Source organism: Natrix helvetica, assembly GCF_964273705.1.
Source record: "Natrix helvetica genome assembly, chromosome: 1".
Taxonomy (NCBI): domain Eukaryota; kingdom Metazoa; phylum Chordata; class Lepidosauria; order Squamata; family Natricidae; genus Natrix; species Natrix helvetica.
In genome coordinates, this window is record NC_138548.1 from 34,563,063 (window position 1) to 34,581,051 (window position 17,989).

Below are 17,989 nucleotides of genomic sequence, written 5' to 3' on the forward strand. Positions count from 1 at the left end.
CACCTTCTTTGGAGCTCTGGGATATTGTAAAGGTGGAGCTTCTTTAATAAATAGCAGAATAGCATAATGCTGTTATTCCAAAGCATTTTCAAGCTTTCTTGTCTAGGAATAGTCTGTGAAGAAATGATTTAAGTAGTTCTCTATAGACATTAACCATGCAGGGATGAACGGTAGTAATTTAATCCTTATAGTATCAATACATCCATAAAAAAACTGCATGTCATTCTGCAGTTCAGTGAAACTTTCCAAATGTAGCCTATTAATCAGCATCATGTTGAGAACATATTATGGTTCTTTCCACACTTGCTCACAATCTCATGTTAGCTTACTTTTTCCCAATGTTTTCGAGGGGAATTTAATTTCATACAGTTTCTTAGTAAATGAGATATGATTTTTTTTTTAATCCTACAACTAGTATTCCATATAAAGTTTATACATAGAAAACACTCTATACCTATTTTCTTGGTATCAAAATTGCTTAAGCAAAAAAGTAGCGATGTATTTCCTCCTTCCTGTGGAATTCCTGCTGTGAAATAAAACGATCAGTGCAAATGGAAAAGAGCAAATTACAGAAGACTACTGACAAGTCAGTTTATCTTTCAGGCATCTTTCAATGGTACTGAAAATATAGATCACCCTTCTGCAATTGTGTGTGCTGAACTTCAGTTTTCATCACTCCTGGATATTAGGAGATGGCATTTAAAGTTCAGCATACATGAAGGCTGGTGAAGATTGACTTATGCAAATTCTGATTCCCGTTGCTTGTTTTGAGATTTTCTTGGGTGACTTGAAATAACAGTCTATAAAGCCATGGGTATATTTAAAATATGAATAACCGTGGTTTGTTGCTCAAAGTGTTGGCCTATGATTGGGAGATCTAGGTTTAAGTCTACCTTCAGTCATAGAGGTTCACCAAGTGACTCTGCCTTAGCCCAACCAACTTCACAAGTTGCTACCTGGGGGTTAGAATCAAAGGAGATGTCAAGGGAAGTCACCTTAAACCTTTGGAGAAATGGCCAGACACCTATATAATAAAGAGGTTTAAAAAATTAAAATCTTGTGGGTTGCAATGTTAGCAATTTATTTCTCATAGCCTTTATTCTAATGACTTAACTTTGTGAGATAACTTGGATGGAATTGATAGTTTTAAATGTACATGTATAAAAAGTTGCTAAATTCCCCATGTTCACCCTTTGTCTTCCCACCTTCTTTGATTTAGTACTGGATACAAACGACAGGTTTCTGCGAACCATTACAATTGGGCAGTCTCCATCTGAGAAGGGATACACACGCACAGTAAGTGTCCTTTCGCTCAGATTCTTTTAGAATAGCAGGCATTTTTATCCCAACTGAGGGCTGATTTTGAGCTAAGGGTTTGTGCATCTTTCTCTGTTTTCCGGATGTACCCATCCTCATATTCCCTCCATTTTGAGGGCGGCTACTACTAATGAGAGCGATTGTGTGAAGAAACTTGGCATATTTGAGAAATTCACTTTGAGTTTTAGCCCTCTTTTGTGTACAGAATGACAGCATTCTTAAAATGCCCTAACCTGTCATTGCTAAAAAGGCTGCGATCAACCTGGTGCTGTTCAAATGATCAATGACTGCTGTTAGATCGGGTGAATGGATGAGGTAGACTCAGGCTTCTGTAACAACAGCTCTTTATTAAGTGACAACTATATACAATCCAGCAAAGACTCTGTCTGGCAGCAGCCCTTTTATAGGGAGCTGTCAGACCCTTTGACCAATCAGATTTGAATACTGTTCCCGCCAGAACAGAGGACCTTGGTGGAAACTACTATACTGATTGTCAGTATGTAACAACTGCTAATTGGGGTCTGGGAAGTGTACTTTTGAACAGCCAGACAGCACCAAATTTGGAAAAGGCTACCACAGATGCTTAGACCTGACTCTGTTTCTAGATTATTGTGACTCCATAATTATGGGAATTCTGTCTTGTCTATGTCTTTTTAAACCAAATACTCCAGCCGTGTTCAGTTATGTCTATTTTTGATCTTGCTTGCTTTTTTTCTTCCTTGCAGGCCCAGTTTGACATTGCAGTAGCTAGTGAGATCATGGCAGTTTTAGCACTCACAAACAGCCTGGAGGATATGAGAGAACGCCTGGGCAAAATGGTGGTCGCCTCCAGCAAGAAAGGAGTTCCAATCACCACAGAAGATCTGGTAACTGAACATGATTCTCTTTGGAAGAAAATGCAACTCTAGAAGACACGGTTCACTCATTTCTGAGATTACATGTGCTTTAACTATGACAGAAGTAGACAGCTTCAGTCATATCAAGCAGTGTATGTTGATGGCCAGGATTCCTAAAAAGCTACGTTTAGTGGTCTTTGTCTGATTCAGGATTTCTAAATGTGTATCTAGTAAATAATTTTAAGTATTAATCTTGAAAATTGAGACATTTCCCCAAATTTCTGGCAATAAAGTTTGAAAGCATGGTACAAACTGGATTCTAAGTAAAGCTTAAACACGACCAGCTGAATTTGCCTTTCATGACCTACTTTTATGCAACGAAAACTGAGAAAATGGCTCGTCATGATTATAAAAAGTAGGTTTATTAGCTTGAAATGCCATAAACCTAAAAAATGTGCAAGAACTGCTACTTAAATATTTTTCCTACTTATTTCCTTAGGGAGTGAGTGGTGCCCTGGCAGTTTTGATGAAAGATGCTATTAAGCCCAATCTCATGCAGACTTTGGAAGTAAGTATAGTTTGTGCAGATGCTTTTTGTTGAAAATAGGGACGGACATTAAAATACATTCCAGTGGCTCTATTCTATTCCAGTGGTTTGCATGGACTACTGTATCATCATCACCATTGTCATTTGAGGTTTCTGCTGATTCTCAGAAAAAAGGGAAGACAGCAATATGATATCCATAGGATGTATGGCACATCCGACCTCCCCAGCAGTCTAAATGTAAAATAATGTTGAATAATTTATTTTGCAATTAAATAGGCTTTTAGATTTTTTACAAAAATGCATTAAAAACTTTAAAAAACGGGTAAAATTGTGACATTTCGCATAATTCTTCCTCCAAATTTCAGGGGCTAGCTTCTCACAGGTTTTTGAGACATGAAACGTTTTCCCGAGATTTGAGAATTTTTGAAAATTTATTGTAATGTTTGTTAGAATTTTGGATTAAATCATTGGTTTATTTATAACACCAGCTATATCAGCTTCTAGAATTCTGTGTGGCATAATGGGTGATGATTTGTGTCTTGTAGCCTTCCTTTTTGACATTTCTTTGTAATTTAAGGGAATGGTTTTCATCATTTATTATGAATGCTGTTCATTTTAAAGAGTAAAAGAGGTCTATGTATCGGCCAATATTTTTTTAGATTTCTTTTTTTTACAAAATCTTCCCATGACTCATACAATTGGCTGCTCGGTCCTGTTTCTTTACTCTTCCCACATTGCCATCCACTGTGGGATTCATTCTCCTGGATCCCTTGAATGGCTTTAAAAGGGATTAGATAAATTTATGGAGGGTGGGTTTTCCAAAGCTCATTTGTCTTGAAGTTTAGTGTTGTTTCTGGATTGGGGTCTGTGTGCCTCCAAATACCAATTGCAGGGGGAAATGAGATGAAAAACGTTCCTGCATCTTCTACTTCTGAGCACACCTGAGGCATTTGGTTTGCAATTTTGAGAAACAAAAGTGTGAACTAGGATTGGTGTTACTCTTGCCTTACAGCACTGTTTCTATTCATATCACTCAGGGTAATCCAGTGTTTGTCCATGCTGGTCCATTTGCTAACATTGCTCATGGGAACTCATCTGTCCTGGCAGACAAGATTGCTCTGAAAATCGTTGGCAAGGATGGGTTTGTTGGTAAGTCTCTTTTCATCTTCAGTCCTGGATTTTTTATACAATACATGGTATACGATGCAGTGACAACTATTGGTTTAAATGCTTTTAAAGATTGGGAAGGCAAATGCATCAGAAATTGCTCTCTCAAGAGCCATTAGTCACAAAGGTTGTAGAATTCTCCATTTTCAGAATATCTATGAGGCACAGCAGAAAATTGCTACTCCTATTATATCTTATTAGTGGACTCTGTAGAAGCTGACCACTAAGGGGGAATTGCTGGATTGCTTAATCCAGCAAGCAGGCTCTTCTGATATTCTTATCGCCTCTTTTAAAAGAAAGAATGGGATTGGATGTGCAAAGTAACTGAATTAGAGAGTTAAAAAGAAACATCGATTTCCTCAGCTAAATAAAGTAGATGAACTACAATAGATACTGTGAATAAAAGTAAAATAATACTCATTGTTATAGGTTAACAAAAAATTTTCTGAGAGAAACAAAATGACATGAAGTCTGTCCTACCTTTTTTTTTTCTAGAATATCTGCTTTTTAAAAATTCCTTAGGCTCATCTAATTATTGACATGCTTTGCATAATTATTACTTAGCATGGTATTTGTTCAGTTACCATGTTGGAAGGGTTCTTGCTATACTATTCACCCTAAAAATACCCACAATTCAGACAAAAGGAAGTTATAGTCGTGAGATGCCTATGACAGGAGATCTGCAGAGATGTAAACTTATCTATTAGCATTGCTGTTTCCTTAGCTGTTCTCTCTTCTAGCTTGTGTAGATTGTTGCTAGAGCTGTGCAATTAGCAGGAAAAGGAAGGAGAGACATTCCTGTTCCTAGCCTTTATTTGGTTCTCTGAGCGTTTTGCTAATCTGCTGCTGCTCTTCGTTTTTAAATTGTAAACCTCCAGTCATGTCATCTTAATCATTTAAGCAATTCCAGAATCTAATTTATAAGAATAATGCAATGCAAAAAAAAAAAAAAGAAGAAGAAGAAAGCAGATTGTACATAATAATGAATTTCATTATTCTGCCTGCAGTGACTGAAGCTGGCTTCGGAGCTGATATTGGCATGGAAAAATTCTTTGACATCAAGTGTCGGTATTCCGGTTTGCAGCCTCATGTGGTAGTCTTGGTTGCCACCATCCGAGCTCTGAAAATGCATGGTGGAGGACCGACGGTACGTGCTGATCCTCATCTTAGGGAATTCAGGATGCCATGATTGATGCTGGGCTCAACTAATAGCACCAAATTCTATTGGCTAGATTTGCCATCAGCAACCTTGAAAGACTTACTCCCCATTATTTCTTTGATAGATGAAGATAATAACTGCCAGATTTCTTGGCATATTGCCCTATATTACTTGATAACCTGAGTGGGCCAATGCAGTCATCTTCGGAGGCCCTTTGGAGGCACAGCCAAGTATCCCTATCAAGTGAAGTGGCTGGAGTTGGAGAAAAAAAATATCTGAGTTTTAGGGCTCTCCTTTGAAAATGCCTTCTCCAATGATGCCTGGATTTCTGGTGCCCGGATTTGTGCTAGGGAAAAATTATATTTTCCAGATGTTATAATTATGCATTTAGTTGGAATTTTAACCCAGTTCTAGATTGGAATATTTTATTTTATGTTTTCTGTGCTATGTGGCTGTCCTATTGGTTATCTTTTTGTAGTGGCTTTAAAAACGTCTTTAAAAATGGTTTCATAATGCTGTCTTCACCCCAGAGAACTTCAGTTATTTTGGAAGATCAGAGGTAATAATCATTGCTTGCTAGTGATAGTGCTCCCAGATCATTTCAGTAATTTCTTAAACCTCATATTTTCACCTTTTTGCTTGTCACTGGTTATTTGTCGTGTGAGTGTGTGTAAGTATAAAATTAAAAAACAGCTTTCACCAGTGTATTCTGATAATGGCAAATTGCACTATTACTGCATATTTTGATCCCCATTTTTTCCATCCTCTTTGTATTCCTGGAGCCTGCTAAACAGGCAGATTAAATTGCAGCAGGGGAGCATATCGCGATATGACAGAGGATACAATAGAATCTATTGCTGTGATGGAGAAGACTATGTACATAAGAATTTCTAATTTCTGTAGCCTAACACCTGGAGTAAATTGCATTTTTAGGGCCAAAAAGCTACCTAGCAGAATGTACAGAGACAGAAAGGAATCATAATGAAACTTGATGCCTTGTGATTCCTCAAGGAGATGCTTTCATGCTCTTCTCCAGACAGGATAGAACTTCAGAATTGCTTACTGCTTTTCCAGCGTGGCTTGTTTTCCGGTAGACTCGAGGGAGGGGCGACTCATGGGATATTCTCACAGCCTGATTGGTTCAAAGACTGAGGGAAATCTTTTCACAGCTTCCTTTCCCTGTTGCCTCCCAGTTCCTCTCAGTCTTTTGTTCCAAGCACTGTGTTTTTTGGTTCCCAGAGAGAGTGAGTAAAATATTTAAAATTGAGTTTGATTCAACCATTGGCAATTCTAAATTCCAACCTTTCTGAGCTGCTTCTTGCAGGGACAGGGGTCCTCTGTCCCGCAGCAAGCCGGGGGAAGGCTAATTGGCTTCTCGCCTTTTTCCCCGAGTAAGTTAGGACCTCGAACCAATCCCTGGCACAGTGGGGGTGTCAGGCTCTGTTTCTGCAGCTCCACGGGAAGGGCTGCCAGCAGGAGACGCCAATCGGGCAGCGGACGATTCAATTTACTTCAGAAGCCACGCCTGTACGAACCAGCCGCGTCAAGCTATTTCAAGCTGCGGCTAAAGAAAATAAGGTCTGTTGAGTGTGCAGAAACCTCCGGTGGCCATTTGGAAGCGTGTGAGTGGAGGCGGCCATTTTAAGAGCGTGCACGTGGAGGCAAGCATTTTCTGGCTCTGTTCCCTGGACTTGCATCGCAGCCAGATTCAGGCCAGCAAGTTCCGACCTAGGCAGCCCACTAGTATTCCCGCAAGGCCTTTACACCGGCTGGTGAACCTGTGCGATAACTCCTGAGACATGTGTGGCACCGATGGCGGAAAGCAGGCAGACCACTTCACAAGCCCCGGGGAGGGCTCAGCTGGTGGCCGAGGAGGGAGAGATAGTTGGTCCCAGAACAAGGGCAGCAACTGCAAGGCCCTCAGCAGCCCAACACCCTTCCAGGGCAACCCAGAAAGATGAAAGCCGGCATCAGAGGGCCCCGGAGAAGAGGATCGCTAGGGCAGAACAGCAAGCCCAGACTAATAAGCCCTCTTCTCCTGGCAGATCCAGATCACCCCTAAGGTCTGAATCTCATCAATCGGCCTCCCCCCCCAGGGGGTTTAGCCCTTCCTCCCCCTCTATCTCTCCCGCAGGGGTACGCAGCCAAACCGGCCTAGAGATTTCTCCTTCCCCTCCTATCTTGCCTCAACAGCCCAGGGAGGTGGTCAGGGATCATTTGGAGGGTTCATCTCGGTATTTTCTTCCCCACTATGCTTTAGCTTCGCAGGGTTCTGCTCCAGCCCAATCGGAGGATGAATTTGAGGATCTCGAATTGCTCCCTGAGAGCATTAAGAGACTGATCTCCTCAGCCATTTCTAAAGGCGTGGTTTCTGTGGTGTCCTTGAGGGAGCGTCAGTCACCTGGAACATCTAGATCCCAGGTTTCCCACCAGGCATGGGGTCCCTCAGCCCAGGGATTCCATTCAAGGCTACCTCTCCCTCTGTTGTAAGTGAGGGTTCAGTATTAGGGGACGACCCCCGGCAGGACATGGGTTTTTCAGAGGACGAAGAGACTGTCCTCCCAGACCCTCCAGCCTTCCCCAATCTCTTTGCTCCTCCAATGTTTAAACCATTGTTACACAAGGCCAGAAATACCACTAAGGTCGAGACAGGAGATCCTGCCATTCCTCCACCTAGAGACTCTAACTTGGTTATGTTTTCCAATACAGCGACCAATAGGGAGGAGATCCAAGCTCCTCCCCTCTTTTTGGAGGTGGTCAAAGATCAGTGGGCTCGACCTTCCACTTTTCCCAACCCGGGCAGTAACGACTGCTGCTTTTTACAACATGGAGCAGGCCTTCTCTCAGGCCCTTCAACTGCCCATTGTAGACACTCCAGTAGCCACCCTGGCCAACGCTTCTTCATCACGGCTGATAAGTTGAAACCGGAGGAGCTTACGCTGTGTAAGAACTTCAACGCCCCCACGTGGGCAGTTGAGTCCGCTGCAGCTGCTTCTTATTTCAACCTATCAGCAGTCATGTGGCTCCGTCAGTTGCAGAATCGCATCCCTGTTCAGGACAAGCGCCTCCATCAGGACATCAATGAAATTATTGCTGCCACCCAGTTTTCGGCAGATGCAACCCTGGATGCAGTCAAATACTCGACCCGGGCTCTGGCTACCTCGGTGACTTCCAGGCGGTTGCTCTGGTTACATAACTGGCAAATGGACAATAAGTCCAAGTGGAGCCTGGCGGCTGCCCCATTTGCTAGACCCAACCTATTCGGTGACTGTTTGGATCCAATTCTCGTAGAGAATAAGGATAAGAAAAAGGTTCTACCACCAAGTCCAAGAAGATGGACAACTGTCCACCCTCTTACCGTAGACAGTCCTTCAGATCCCCGGAACAGGAGTATAATCAGCAGAGATACGCTCCATATAGGTCTGATAGGCAGTTCCAGAGGCCCTACTATCACGACAGGGGCAGGCATCAGAGCCAATCAAGTGGCCCTTTCGTGGGGGGGGAGGCTTCTGCAAAGGGAAATAACTCCAATCTGGAGTTTCCCATAGGAGGCCACCTGAAACTCTTTGCGGATCAGTGGGACCACATCACATCAGATGGCTGGGTGAGGGCCATGATCAGGAACGGACTCCGGCTGGAATTCCTCTCCAGACCCCCGACCTTCTTCAGAACTTTTCCACCATCGCGGGATCCGGAGCTCCGTCGGCTCATTTCTCTAGCCATCCAACATCTGCTAGACATCAGGGCGGTCCTGGAGATGGAACTCAGGTTGGGTCACTACTCCAACCTGTTTATCGTTCCAAAGAACTCGGGGGGCTGGAAAGCCATACTGGACCTCAAACGCCTCTATCGGTACCTGGTGTACAGACGATTCAAAATGTCATCTCTCAAGTCCATATTGCAGGGCATCAGGTGGGGGGACTATCTAGCATCAGTGGATCTGACAGAAGCCTACCTCCACATCCCCATCCTTCCCGCCCGTCACAGGTTCCTCCGTTTTTCCCATAACGGGCTCCACTTTCAGTACAGGGCTCTTCCCTTCAGATTAGCTTCGGCCCCACGCACATTCACGAAGGTCCTGGCGGCTCACCTCCGATCGGTCCCGGTGAGACTTCAATGCTACCTAGACGACGTGCTTGTGCAAGCACAAACCCAGTCCCAAGCCATTCACAACCTCGAACTCACCATTCAGACCCTACAGGCCCTGGGGTTTTCAGTCAACTTTCATAAGAGCCATCTCTCGCCTTCCACAAGGATTCTCCACCTGGGGACGATGATAGACTCCTTAGAGGGCAGGGTCTGACTATCCTCAGAGCGGCTACTCAATCTGCAGGCCCTGGCAAGGCAGGTGCACGCAAGATGGTCCGTTTCCATCCTGACCTTGTCTCGCCTACTGGGCAAGAGGGTGTCATGCATAGGAATCGTCCCTTGGGCACGGCTTCATTCCCGAACTCTGCAATGGGCCCTCATCCCCTTTCAGCGGCAGTGCATGAGCAACTTGTTGCCATGGGAGATTTGCCTATTCACAAAATGGTTGCCACAATCACAAAACACCCACTTACCAGAAGCAAATTAACCTCCTAGGATGCTCTCTACTGTCCCAGTGGGACCTTTTGCAGACCAAATGCATTCCTATAAATAATAGTAAGGCTGCATCTGGTGTTTTCCTTTGCTCTTTATTCTCATTCACTAGAAGTGAAGCCTACAGGAAAAGATTTCTTTCTCTTCTATGTGGCAGATTAGCAATCAGTTTCAGAGACCAGATGGCCACAGACACCAGGCTAAAAGAGTAGGGTGTCATGCGCAAATAACCAGGAACAGTATTTGAATTCAGAGCATTAAGAGTTGATTCTGCCACCTATACACAAGAATCGGAGCAACTAACACCCAAGCTAAATTGGTGCTAGTTCAAGGTCAGCAGAATTCAGTGGGCTGGACTAGGGTCTCTTGTGCTATTATTCTATGGCACATTTAACCTCACCCTTCAGCTCAGTCTGCTCATCTCCTACAAGAGAGCCCACCAACTTCTGCAAAGAGATGGCAGTACAACAAAATCTACAACAAAATTATTAGAACAGACTGAATGGCCTTCAGAGACTATAGCCTTCTGTTTATGTCAGCAGAATATACCAAGAAGAACACTGTTCTGCTGTCCAAGTGATATAAGAGAGCAACTCCCAGTTCCTAAAAGACCTGATCCTCCTGTCTTGAAGTTCAGTACATACCAGTCCAGGGTTGCTATCAGTATAGGCCTAAAAATTGCACTGGGCAACTCCTGAATATGGATATTCCAGATTTGGCAGTAGAGATAAACTTGGACCTAGGGTGAGCTTCCACATTAAGATATATCAGTTGGTTTGAAGGAAAGAGAGAAACGTGTAACACCAACAATAGGGATCCCTGAACTCTCGGACTTCCAACAAGCAAGACTGAAGAGAGGGCTAGCAGTAAAAGTGACAGATAAACAGACAACTTCCTTATTTTCCATTCGACTGAATAAGACAAGTGGCGTTATTTCCTTTGGAAAACTTTCTCTCAGATCTAGCAATTTACCGTTTCCCTGCATGGGACTTGTCATTAGCACTTAGGACTTTAGTAACTAACTCCTTCAAGCCCATTAGACAAATTTTTATTACTAGTCATTATTCTTATCTTGAAAACAGCCTTTTAGTATTCCTAGCTTTTTATATGATGTTTGGGAACTAGGATTGATCTCAGAAAGGATCTATATATTTTCTACCAAATCAAGATGGTTCTAAGACTAATTTCATTTAGCACAATTTCTCAACTATTTCCTAGTCACAGATCAGCCCAGGGAAGATATCTGGTCCAAGCTGGATCTGTTCAGGACTTAGAGAATTTACCTCAAATTCATTAGAGAAGCAAAAGACAACAGTCTGTTTCTTCCCACAAAGTAGAGAATCAGGGAAGATTAATTTCTGCTCCACGATATATGAATGGATTGGAGAATACTTTGCCTTGTCACATTGGCCCACTGTGGAAATACTGTTAGAGTGTTTCTGTTGGCTTTATCTATGGTGACTGAGAATGGTAATATGCTTTAATTGTGAAATATGTTTCTGCTTAACAGAGGTGGATAAGACATTCCATTTTTAGGAAGAGGGAAACCAGATGGCCCTAGGGCAGTGATGGCGAACCTTTTTTGGCTCGCGTGCCACAAGTGGGGGGAGCGCAGGGGGGTCGAGTGCGGACGTGACGCACCCATAATGCAACGCGCGACCACCCCAGTGCGCATGCGCGCACAACACGCGCCCCCCTCCCCATTTTTACATGCTTTTTTCGCCCTCCCCAGGCTCCAGGGGCTTTATAGGAGCCTGGGGAGGGCGAAAAGAGCCTCCCCCGACCCCCCAGAGGCCCTCCGGAGGCTTCAGGGACTGTCCGGAGGCTTCCCTGAAGCCTTCGGAGCGCTTAAAACCACCCTCCGAGCAAACCGGAAGTGACTTCCGGGTTGCTCAGAGGGTCGTTTTAAACACTCCGAAGGCATCAGGAAAGCCTCGGACAGTCCCTAAAGCCTTCGGAGCGCTTAAAACCACCCTCCGAGCAAACCGGAAGTGACTTCCGGGTTGCTCGGAGGGTCGTTTTAAGCGCTCCGAAGGCATCAGGAAAGCCTCCGGACGGTCCCTGAAGCCTTCGGAACGCTTAAAACGACCCTCCGAGCAACCCGGAAGTCACTTCCGGTTTGCTCGGAGGGTGGTTTTAAGCATTCCGAAGGCTTCAGGGACGGTCCCTGAAGCCTCCGGGGGGGGGAAGGCTCTTAGCTTTTAAAAAGGTGAACTCAGGTGGCCAGCGTGCGCATGTGCGCTGGCCAGCTGACAGGGCAGCGCCTCGCGTGCCCTGACAAATGGCTCCGTGTGCCACTTGTGGCACGCGTGCCATAGGTTCGCCATCACTGCCCTAGGGCTAAGATGAGACTTAGTTAATTGTATTCTTATGCTAACTATTACACTCTTGATGATTGTAATAGTTAGGGGAGGAGATTTTGCTGCATCCAAATTCTTTTTCTTGGTCATATATTGAATTGAAATTATACATTCTAAATTGTTATATAAATTCAAACAACAAATAATGGTAATTTGAATACCCATAAAGCAGATGAGGAAGATATTCTATTAGAATTATAGGTATGCAATCTAAAAGAATTTCATAATTCTTTCCCAAACTCCATTCATGAAGAAATCTGCTAATAAAAATCCCTCAATTTTTGGAATACAAAAATATAAAATTGAGATACCAGGAGAATATATTTTTGTTCCTTGATTGTGTTGTTCTTAATATTTTCAGGTTATGGCTGGAGTCCCCTTGCCCAAAGAATACATTGTGGAGGTAATAATTGTGCTTTTGGTTGTGTTTTGAATGTATATTTATTTTTTTTAGTTTATTTTTCTAGATTCTTGTCTTCAGATTCATTGTCAGATATTATGTTACTATTTCAGTAACGATAACAAACCAACCTTTCAGATAGCTCCTTGCCCAAAAAATAAAACCCAAAGCAATCTCAATACAGCTCCTATTGTTTGTTCTCTCTCTCTCCCTCCCTCCCTCTCTCTCTCCCCCCTCTCACTCCCCCCCCCCACTCTCTCACACACAGAAACAAAATTCAGTTTGGTGTAATAGTTAGGGCATCAGGCTAGAAACTAGAAGACCATGACATCTAGTCCCTATGCTAGTCATAATACCAGATGAGTGACTTTGGACCAGTCATATCATGGGAATTAAGTTCTATACTTGCACAATTAAATGTGCAAGCACAGAACTCGTTATACAACTAACATGGCTTTGCTGACTGGCCTTTGGAGACTGGCATCTATATTTGACTTCCCATCTAATCAATTGTGGGTAATTATTTACTTTAATTATTGTTTGCTTTTTTTAAAAAACTTACTGTTTTGATTTGATTTGTAAAGCATCTTGAGATGTGCAATTGTGGTGGTATAAAAAGTTGAACAACTTATTGATTCAATAAGCTATGGTTTACTGATGTGAAATTATGGTTCAGAATTCTCTATTTTGTAATTTCCAGATCATCCCTCAATTATGCTGGCAACATTAAGCAGCAAACTTTTTTCACAGGAGATGGTTGTAACTTTGACAACCTGTTTCTTCTATCTTCCCATTCCCCTGAAACTGGATTCAGGTTATCTATGAAAATTCATGCCACTGTAACCTATGGAATCAGTATTCCAGATTGATACGTGTGTGTGGCCTTTTCAGCTACCTGGATTTTCTTCCTGAATCAAACTGATTATTTGCATTGGCTTCATTTATGTGATAACCTTGTGATTTGGTCAGCATTTAAGTCTACTTTCCTTCCACCTAGCAGTTCAAGGGCTTTATTTTTCATGCTATCTATTCCTTTTGTAACCCCTTTTCTGCTGTATTTGTGCACTTAAAGTATTAAGTGGAGAGGAATGAATTTCAAACAGCAGACTGAAACCAAGGCCAAAGCTTTATCTCTCTATGGACAAAATTTTGAGCAGGGAAAAAGACAACACAAACTAAGCTTTTCTTTCTTTCTTTTTTTTGCAAAACAATCATGCCAGTGGTAGCATAAAAAAAGTAAGGAGACTTTGGCAAGTTTGGTAGAGAAACTCAAGAATACTTGAATAAAGAAGGCTTAAATTGCAAACCTTGCCTGATGGGGTATCACAATAAGGAATGAACTTGTCCAACTAGGCGCCTGCCAGATTAGTTGGACTGGAGTCTCCATTGTTGTCAAGGTAGAATCTCTTAACTGGTATCAACAAGTAGTCCTTGACTTATGAACACAATTACGCCAAATATGCTATGTGAGACATCTGTTAAGTGAATTTTGCCCCATTTTATGATTTTTCTTACCACCATTGTTAAGTGAATCACTGCAGTTGTTAAGTTACTAGCATAGTTGTTAAGTGAATCTGGCTTCCCCCTTGACTTTGCTTGTCAGAGGGTTGCAAAAGGGGATCCTTTAACCCTGGGACATTGCAACTGTCATAAATATGAGTCCATTGCCAAGTTCCAAATTTTGATCATGTCACGACATGGTGATGCTACAACAATCAATATGTGTGAAAAATGGTCCCTTCTTTCAGTGCTGTTGTAACTTTGAAGAGTCACTAAACAAACTATTAAGTCAAGAACCATGTATATAAATACTGTGGGGTGGAAAACAGGAGTTTAAAATAGCAGTTGATGTATAAGTGTCACTACAAAGCACAATAAGGAGCTCATGAAACAAGCTGCATGGGTCCTCCTCCCAGCTCTTTGCTGCCCCCCAAGACCCCTGAGTTTGCCCCACTTTTCTTGGAGGCATGGCTTTCTGCTATTTTGCTATATAAAAGTATTACATCCAAATGTAGTTGTTACGATGCTTCTCTTCATAGGAAGCTAAGTTATTATTAAAAGGGAGAAAAAGGTAAAAATACTAAGTCAAAAAAACTAAAGATGAGGAGATAAGGAAATATGGGGAATGAAATACAACTAAATCTTGTTTACGTACATTGAGAGCATTCACTGTGTTTCTCCATATGGTTCTATATTTGCAAAACCATCCTTCTGCTACATCTGTTTATAAAATATATATTAGACAGAAGAATCTTAAAACTGCTAAGGGCTTGCACATTTGATCAAGAGCAATTTTTATGTGATTTTAAACATTTATTACATCAGCAGTACTCATCTGAAGATGCTTCTAGCTATTTTAAAGAAGGATCTTCAACAATCCACGGAGCAGCCTTTGTTAAATCTCCATCCTGCAAAAGCAAAGTCTCTTCAACAGAGAGTTGGATAATGTGGCCCTCTAGCTGAAAATGGAGAATTGTCTTCACCTTCCCCACCCCCCACCCCTTTGTGCCATTCTTCTTCTTAAAAGATGCTTTCTTTCTTTTTTGTAGTTTCTTAAATGAAACTACTTTGCAGTTGAATGCAAACAGTTTTTTGTTAAAATTGATCCAACTTACCCTGTTTATTTCTCTTCAGTCTGTCTTTTTTTCCTTGTGAATCAAAAAGTGAAGTTTGTAAAATAATGTAGATTAACACACACACATACATATTTCATTTTCATTCCAGCTTTCTTTAACATTCAGCAGCTGATTGCCAGGAGACACTTATCATTTGTTCCTTCTCTGAACTAATCCCTTGAATTCTCTTTGTCATGTATAGAATATTCCACTTCTGGAAAAAGGTTGTAGTAACCTGCGCAAGCAAATTGAAAATGCCAGAATTTTTGGTGTTCCAGTAGTGGTGGCAGTCAATGCATTCAAGTAAGTACAACATGGTCCATAGTACAACAAAGTTCACAGTTCGGGGTGGATGCCATCTACCTATGTTCTTTAAAATGTACTCAACAAGAAAGGCTTCAAGACATAAATTATTGGATAAACATTAAATTTGATTTCATTGAAGTTTGACTTAAATGTAAATCACAACAAATACATTTGACACGATTATTCTTCATATATTCGGTAATTTTCTCATTTGTTCACATTAAAAGTACAATTCACTGGCAGCTTTTAGAGATGCTCTCGGTACTTCAACATTGCAGGAAAACGGGGTAGTAAAATCTAAGACAGAAGAGATGGACTGTTATCATTCTACGTTGCAGGAAACTAGGTTTCCTGCACGTCCTCATTTTTTAAAATCAATGCAGATAAAATATTAACACATGTTAGTTTTGAGCAAACACTACAATCTTTTCTAAGGTCTATTGAGCCAGGAAGCCTCATTACTGAAGTGTTCCCCTCAGATCAGATTTTCAAAAACCTGGTTCATACATACAGGTAGCTGAATGGGTGGTGATTTGAAATGTGGTAAATATTTGCATGTCAGATCACTTGTAGGGGTAAATAGAATATATCTTCTACTTCCCTCCTAAGCCGTCTGTTGGTCTTTCTTGCATGTGTTTTTGTGTTATTGGTATACAAATGTAATATTCACATTTTTATAGTTCAGGGTTTTTACTATTGTTGTGAGCTACCCAGAGTTGTGGGCGACCATGCATTTTTTAAAAATAAATTAAATAAACTGCACAGATTTGGGTAACGAGATTTGCTGCAATGAGACTATTCTCTTATGTTGCATCTCCATTTCAACCTTGAAAAAAATCAAAGTGCCCTGGCTTATCAGGCAAGGTTTTTTCATGCTTGCCAGATGATTTGAGGGAGGTGATCTCAGAATGTCATGAAGATGAAATGTTTAATGATTTGCAGCAAACATTAACAGAATAAAAATTAAGCCTTCCCCAGCTTCTCTTACCTCAATTAAGGAATATTTCATGTTATTCATCTTCTGCCCAGTGTAGCTGAATTGCTTCTATGGTTTTTACTCCAAAAATCCCATCCTTCTAGATTCAATTCCTCAAGCCCAATATACCCAACACACTTTTGCACCTCCTTATGGTGGTGACCCCTTTGTGTAGAGAAGGCAGAAGCAGGAAAACAATTGCATGTGTTGTTCTGTAATAAAAGAGAAGGACAAATCTGGAATATCGATCTCAGCTAAAGAAGCTTAAGCAGGCCTTTTCTCCTACAGGAAATAGTTCCTTTGTTTCCCACCTGGCATCCCTGTTTGAGGGAATGGCTCAGTTCTCCACCCCACCTTGAAGGGTTTAGGGAGTTTTACAGGGCTGAAAAGTACAGCAGGACTCCCAGCCTTATTTTGCTTTCTTTTTACCCTGCCCATAAAGCTTTTACTCAGTCTGAACATATTCACTCCCTAATGTTGAATACTTAATTCTCAAGGAAGTTGGTGTTTTTCTTTCACTATGATCTTCACCAAGATTAAACATTCGGCATAATTGTTTTTCCCTTTGTCAAATTCATCTCTTTCATTATGAATGCGTTTGTTTAATTAATTAATATACCCACCTGCTTGGTAGGTAGTTCAATGCTAGTAGCAAGGGTTAAAAATACCCAGTACAAAGAAGATGGGATAGAATAGAATAGAATAATAGAATAGCATTATTGTCCAAGTGTGATTGGAAACACAAGGAATTTGTCTCTGGTGCACAAGTTCTCAGTGTATAGACAAATAACAAGTGATATATCATAGATAATGAATGAAAAATATTCATAAATATAATAAAGTTCAATAAAATAAAATATGTTCATTTGGACCAAACAAATGAGCTAAACCAAAGCTGGAAACTATAACAAAAAGACTACAACTACAGTTTATCAAGATAGGCTCCAATAACAAAATTTTGCAAATTTATCTGTAGCTTCTTCCCACCACCTCCTTTTACTAAGTCTGAGTCTCTTTCTTGTGCTGTCCTTTCCTGCTTCACACATGCTACTTCTGGATTTGTTATTTTTCTTAATGGCTTCTGCAACATTATCTCCATGGCTCTCTAGAGAAGTACACAATTCCTGTATAGCCACCTCGCCTATCTTTTTGGCTCCGTGTCTAAAGAAGAACCAGCATCTTTTTAAAGGACAACAGTGACAGACCAACTGAATGTTAATGATGAATCAGCTATGGCTAGCTTTAATCATAATTATCACAATCTCAAAACCTATCGTGGCTGGCAGTAATTTTAGTCCTTGGATTCTACTGAAGTTCAGTAATGCTGAAACTGGAAAGATGCTTTGTACAGCACAGGAGGCAGGTCATTTCCAGTATATTAATTGTAGTCAGTGAAGCGTTTGAAAGGTTAAGTATTGGTATATTGGCATTCTAATAGAAAGCCTGGTGATCTTTCCCTTTGCAGATCAGATACAGAGGCAGAACTACAGCTGGTCATCCGGATGGCTAAGGAAGCTGGTGCTTTGGATGCTGTCAAATGCACCCACTGGGCTGATGGGGGTAAAGGAGCTGTGGCATTAGCAGAAGCCGTGCAGAGGGCATCACAGGCCCCAAGCCATTTCCAGTTCTTGTACAATGTGGAGGTAAGGCTTTGTTTTGAAACTTACATCTTTTTAGGAGAAATGAAATGCTAAGGAAGGAAATGCAAAACTAATAGATGGAAAC

General features: G+C 41.6%; 1 protein-coding gene across 2 annotated transcripts in view; it reads left to right on the forward strand.

Moving 5' to 3' along the window:
- Nucleotides 1-17,989, forward strand: part of MTHFD1 (methylenetetrahydrofolate dehydrogenase, cyclohydrolase and formyltetrahydrofolate synthetase 1) — a 75,867-nt gene that overhangs the window by 44,707 nt on the left and 13,171 nt on the right. For both annotated transcript variants that reach the window (XM_081944180.1, XM_081944181.1), the window contains exons 17-24: nucleotides 1,220-1,296; nucleotides 2,043-2,183; nucleotides 2,653-2,721; nucleotides 3,738-3,849; nucleotides 4,875-5,014; nucleotides 12,329-12,370; nucleotides 15,185-15,285; nucleotides 17,730-17,907. In XM_081944180.1, coding sequence (XP_081800306.1) covers nucleotides 1,220-1,296; nucleotides 2,043-2,183; nucleotides 2,653-2,721; nucleotides 3,738-3,849; nucleotides 4,875-5,014; nucleotides 12,329-12,370; nucleotides 15,185-15,285; nucleotides 17,730-17,907 — 860 coding nt within the window. The remainder of the gene's footprint in view (nucleotides 1-1,219; nucleotides 1,297-2,042; nucleotides 2,184-2,652; nucleotides 2,722-3,737; nucleotides 3,850-4,874; nucleotides 5,015-12,328; nucleotides 12,371-15,184; nucleotides 15,286-17,729; nucleotides 17,908-17,989) is intronic.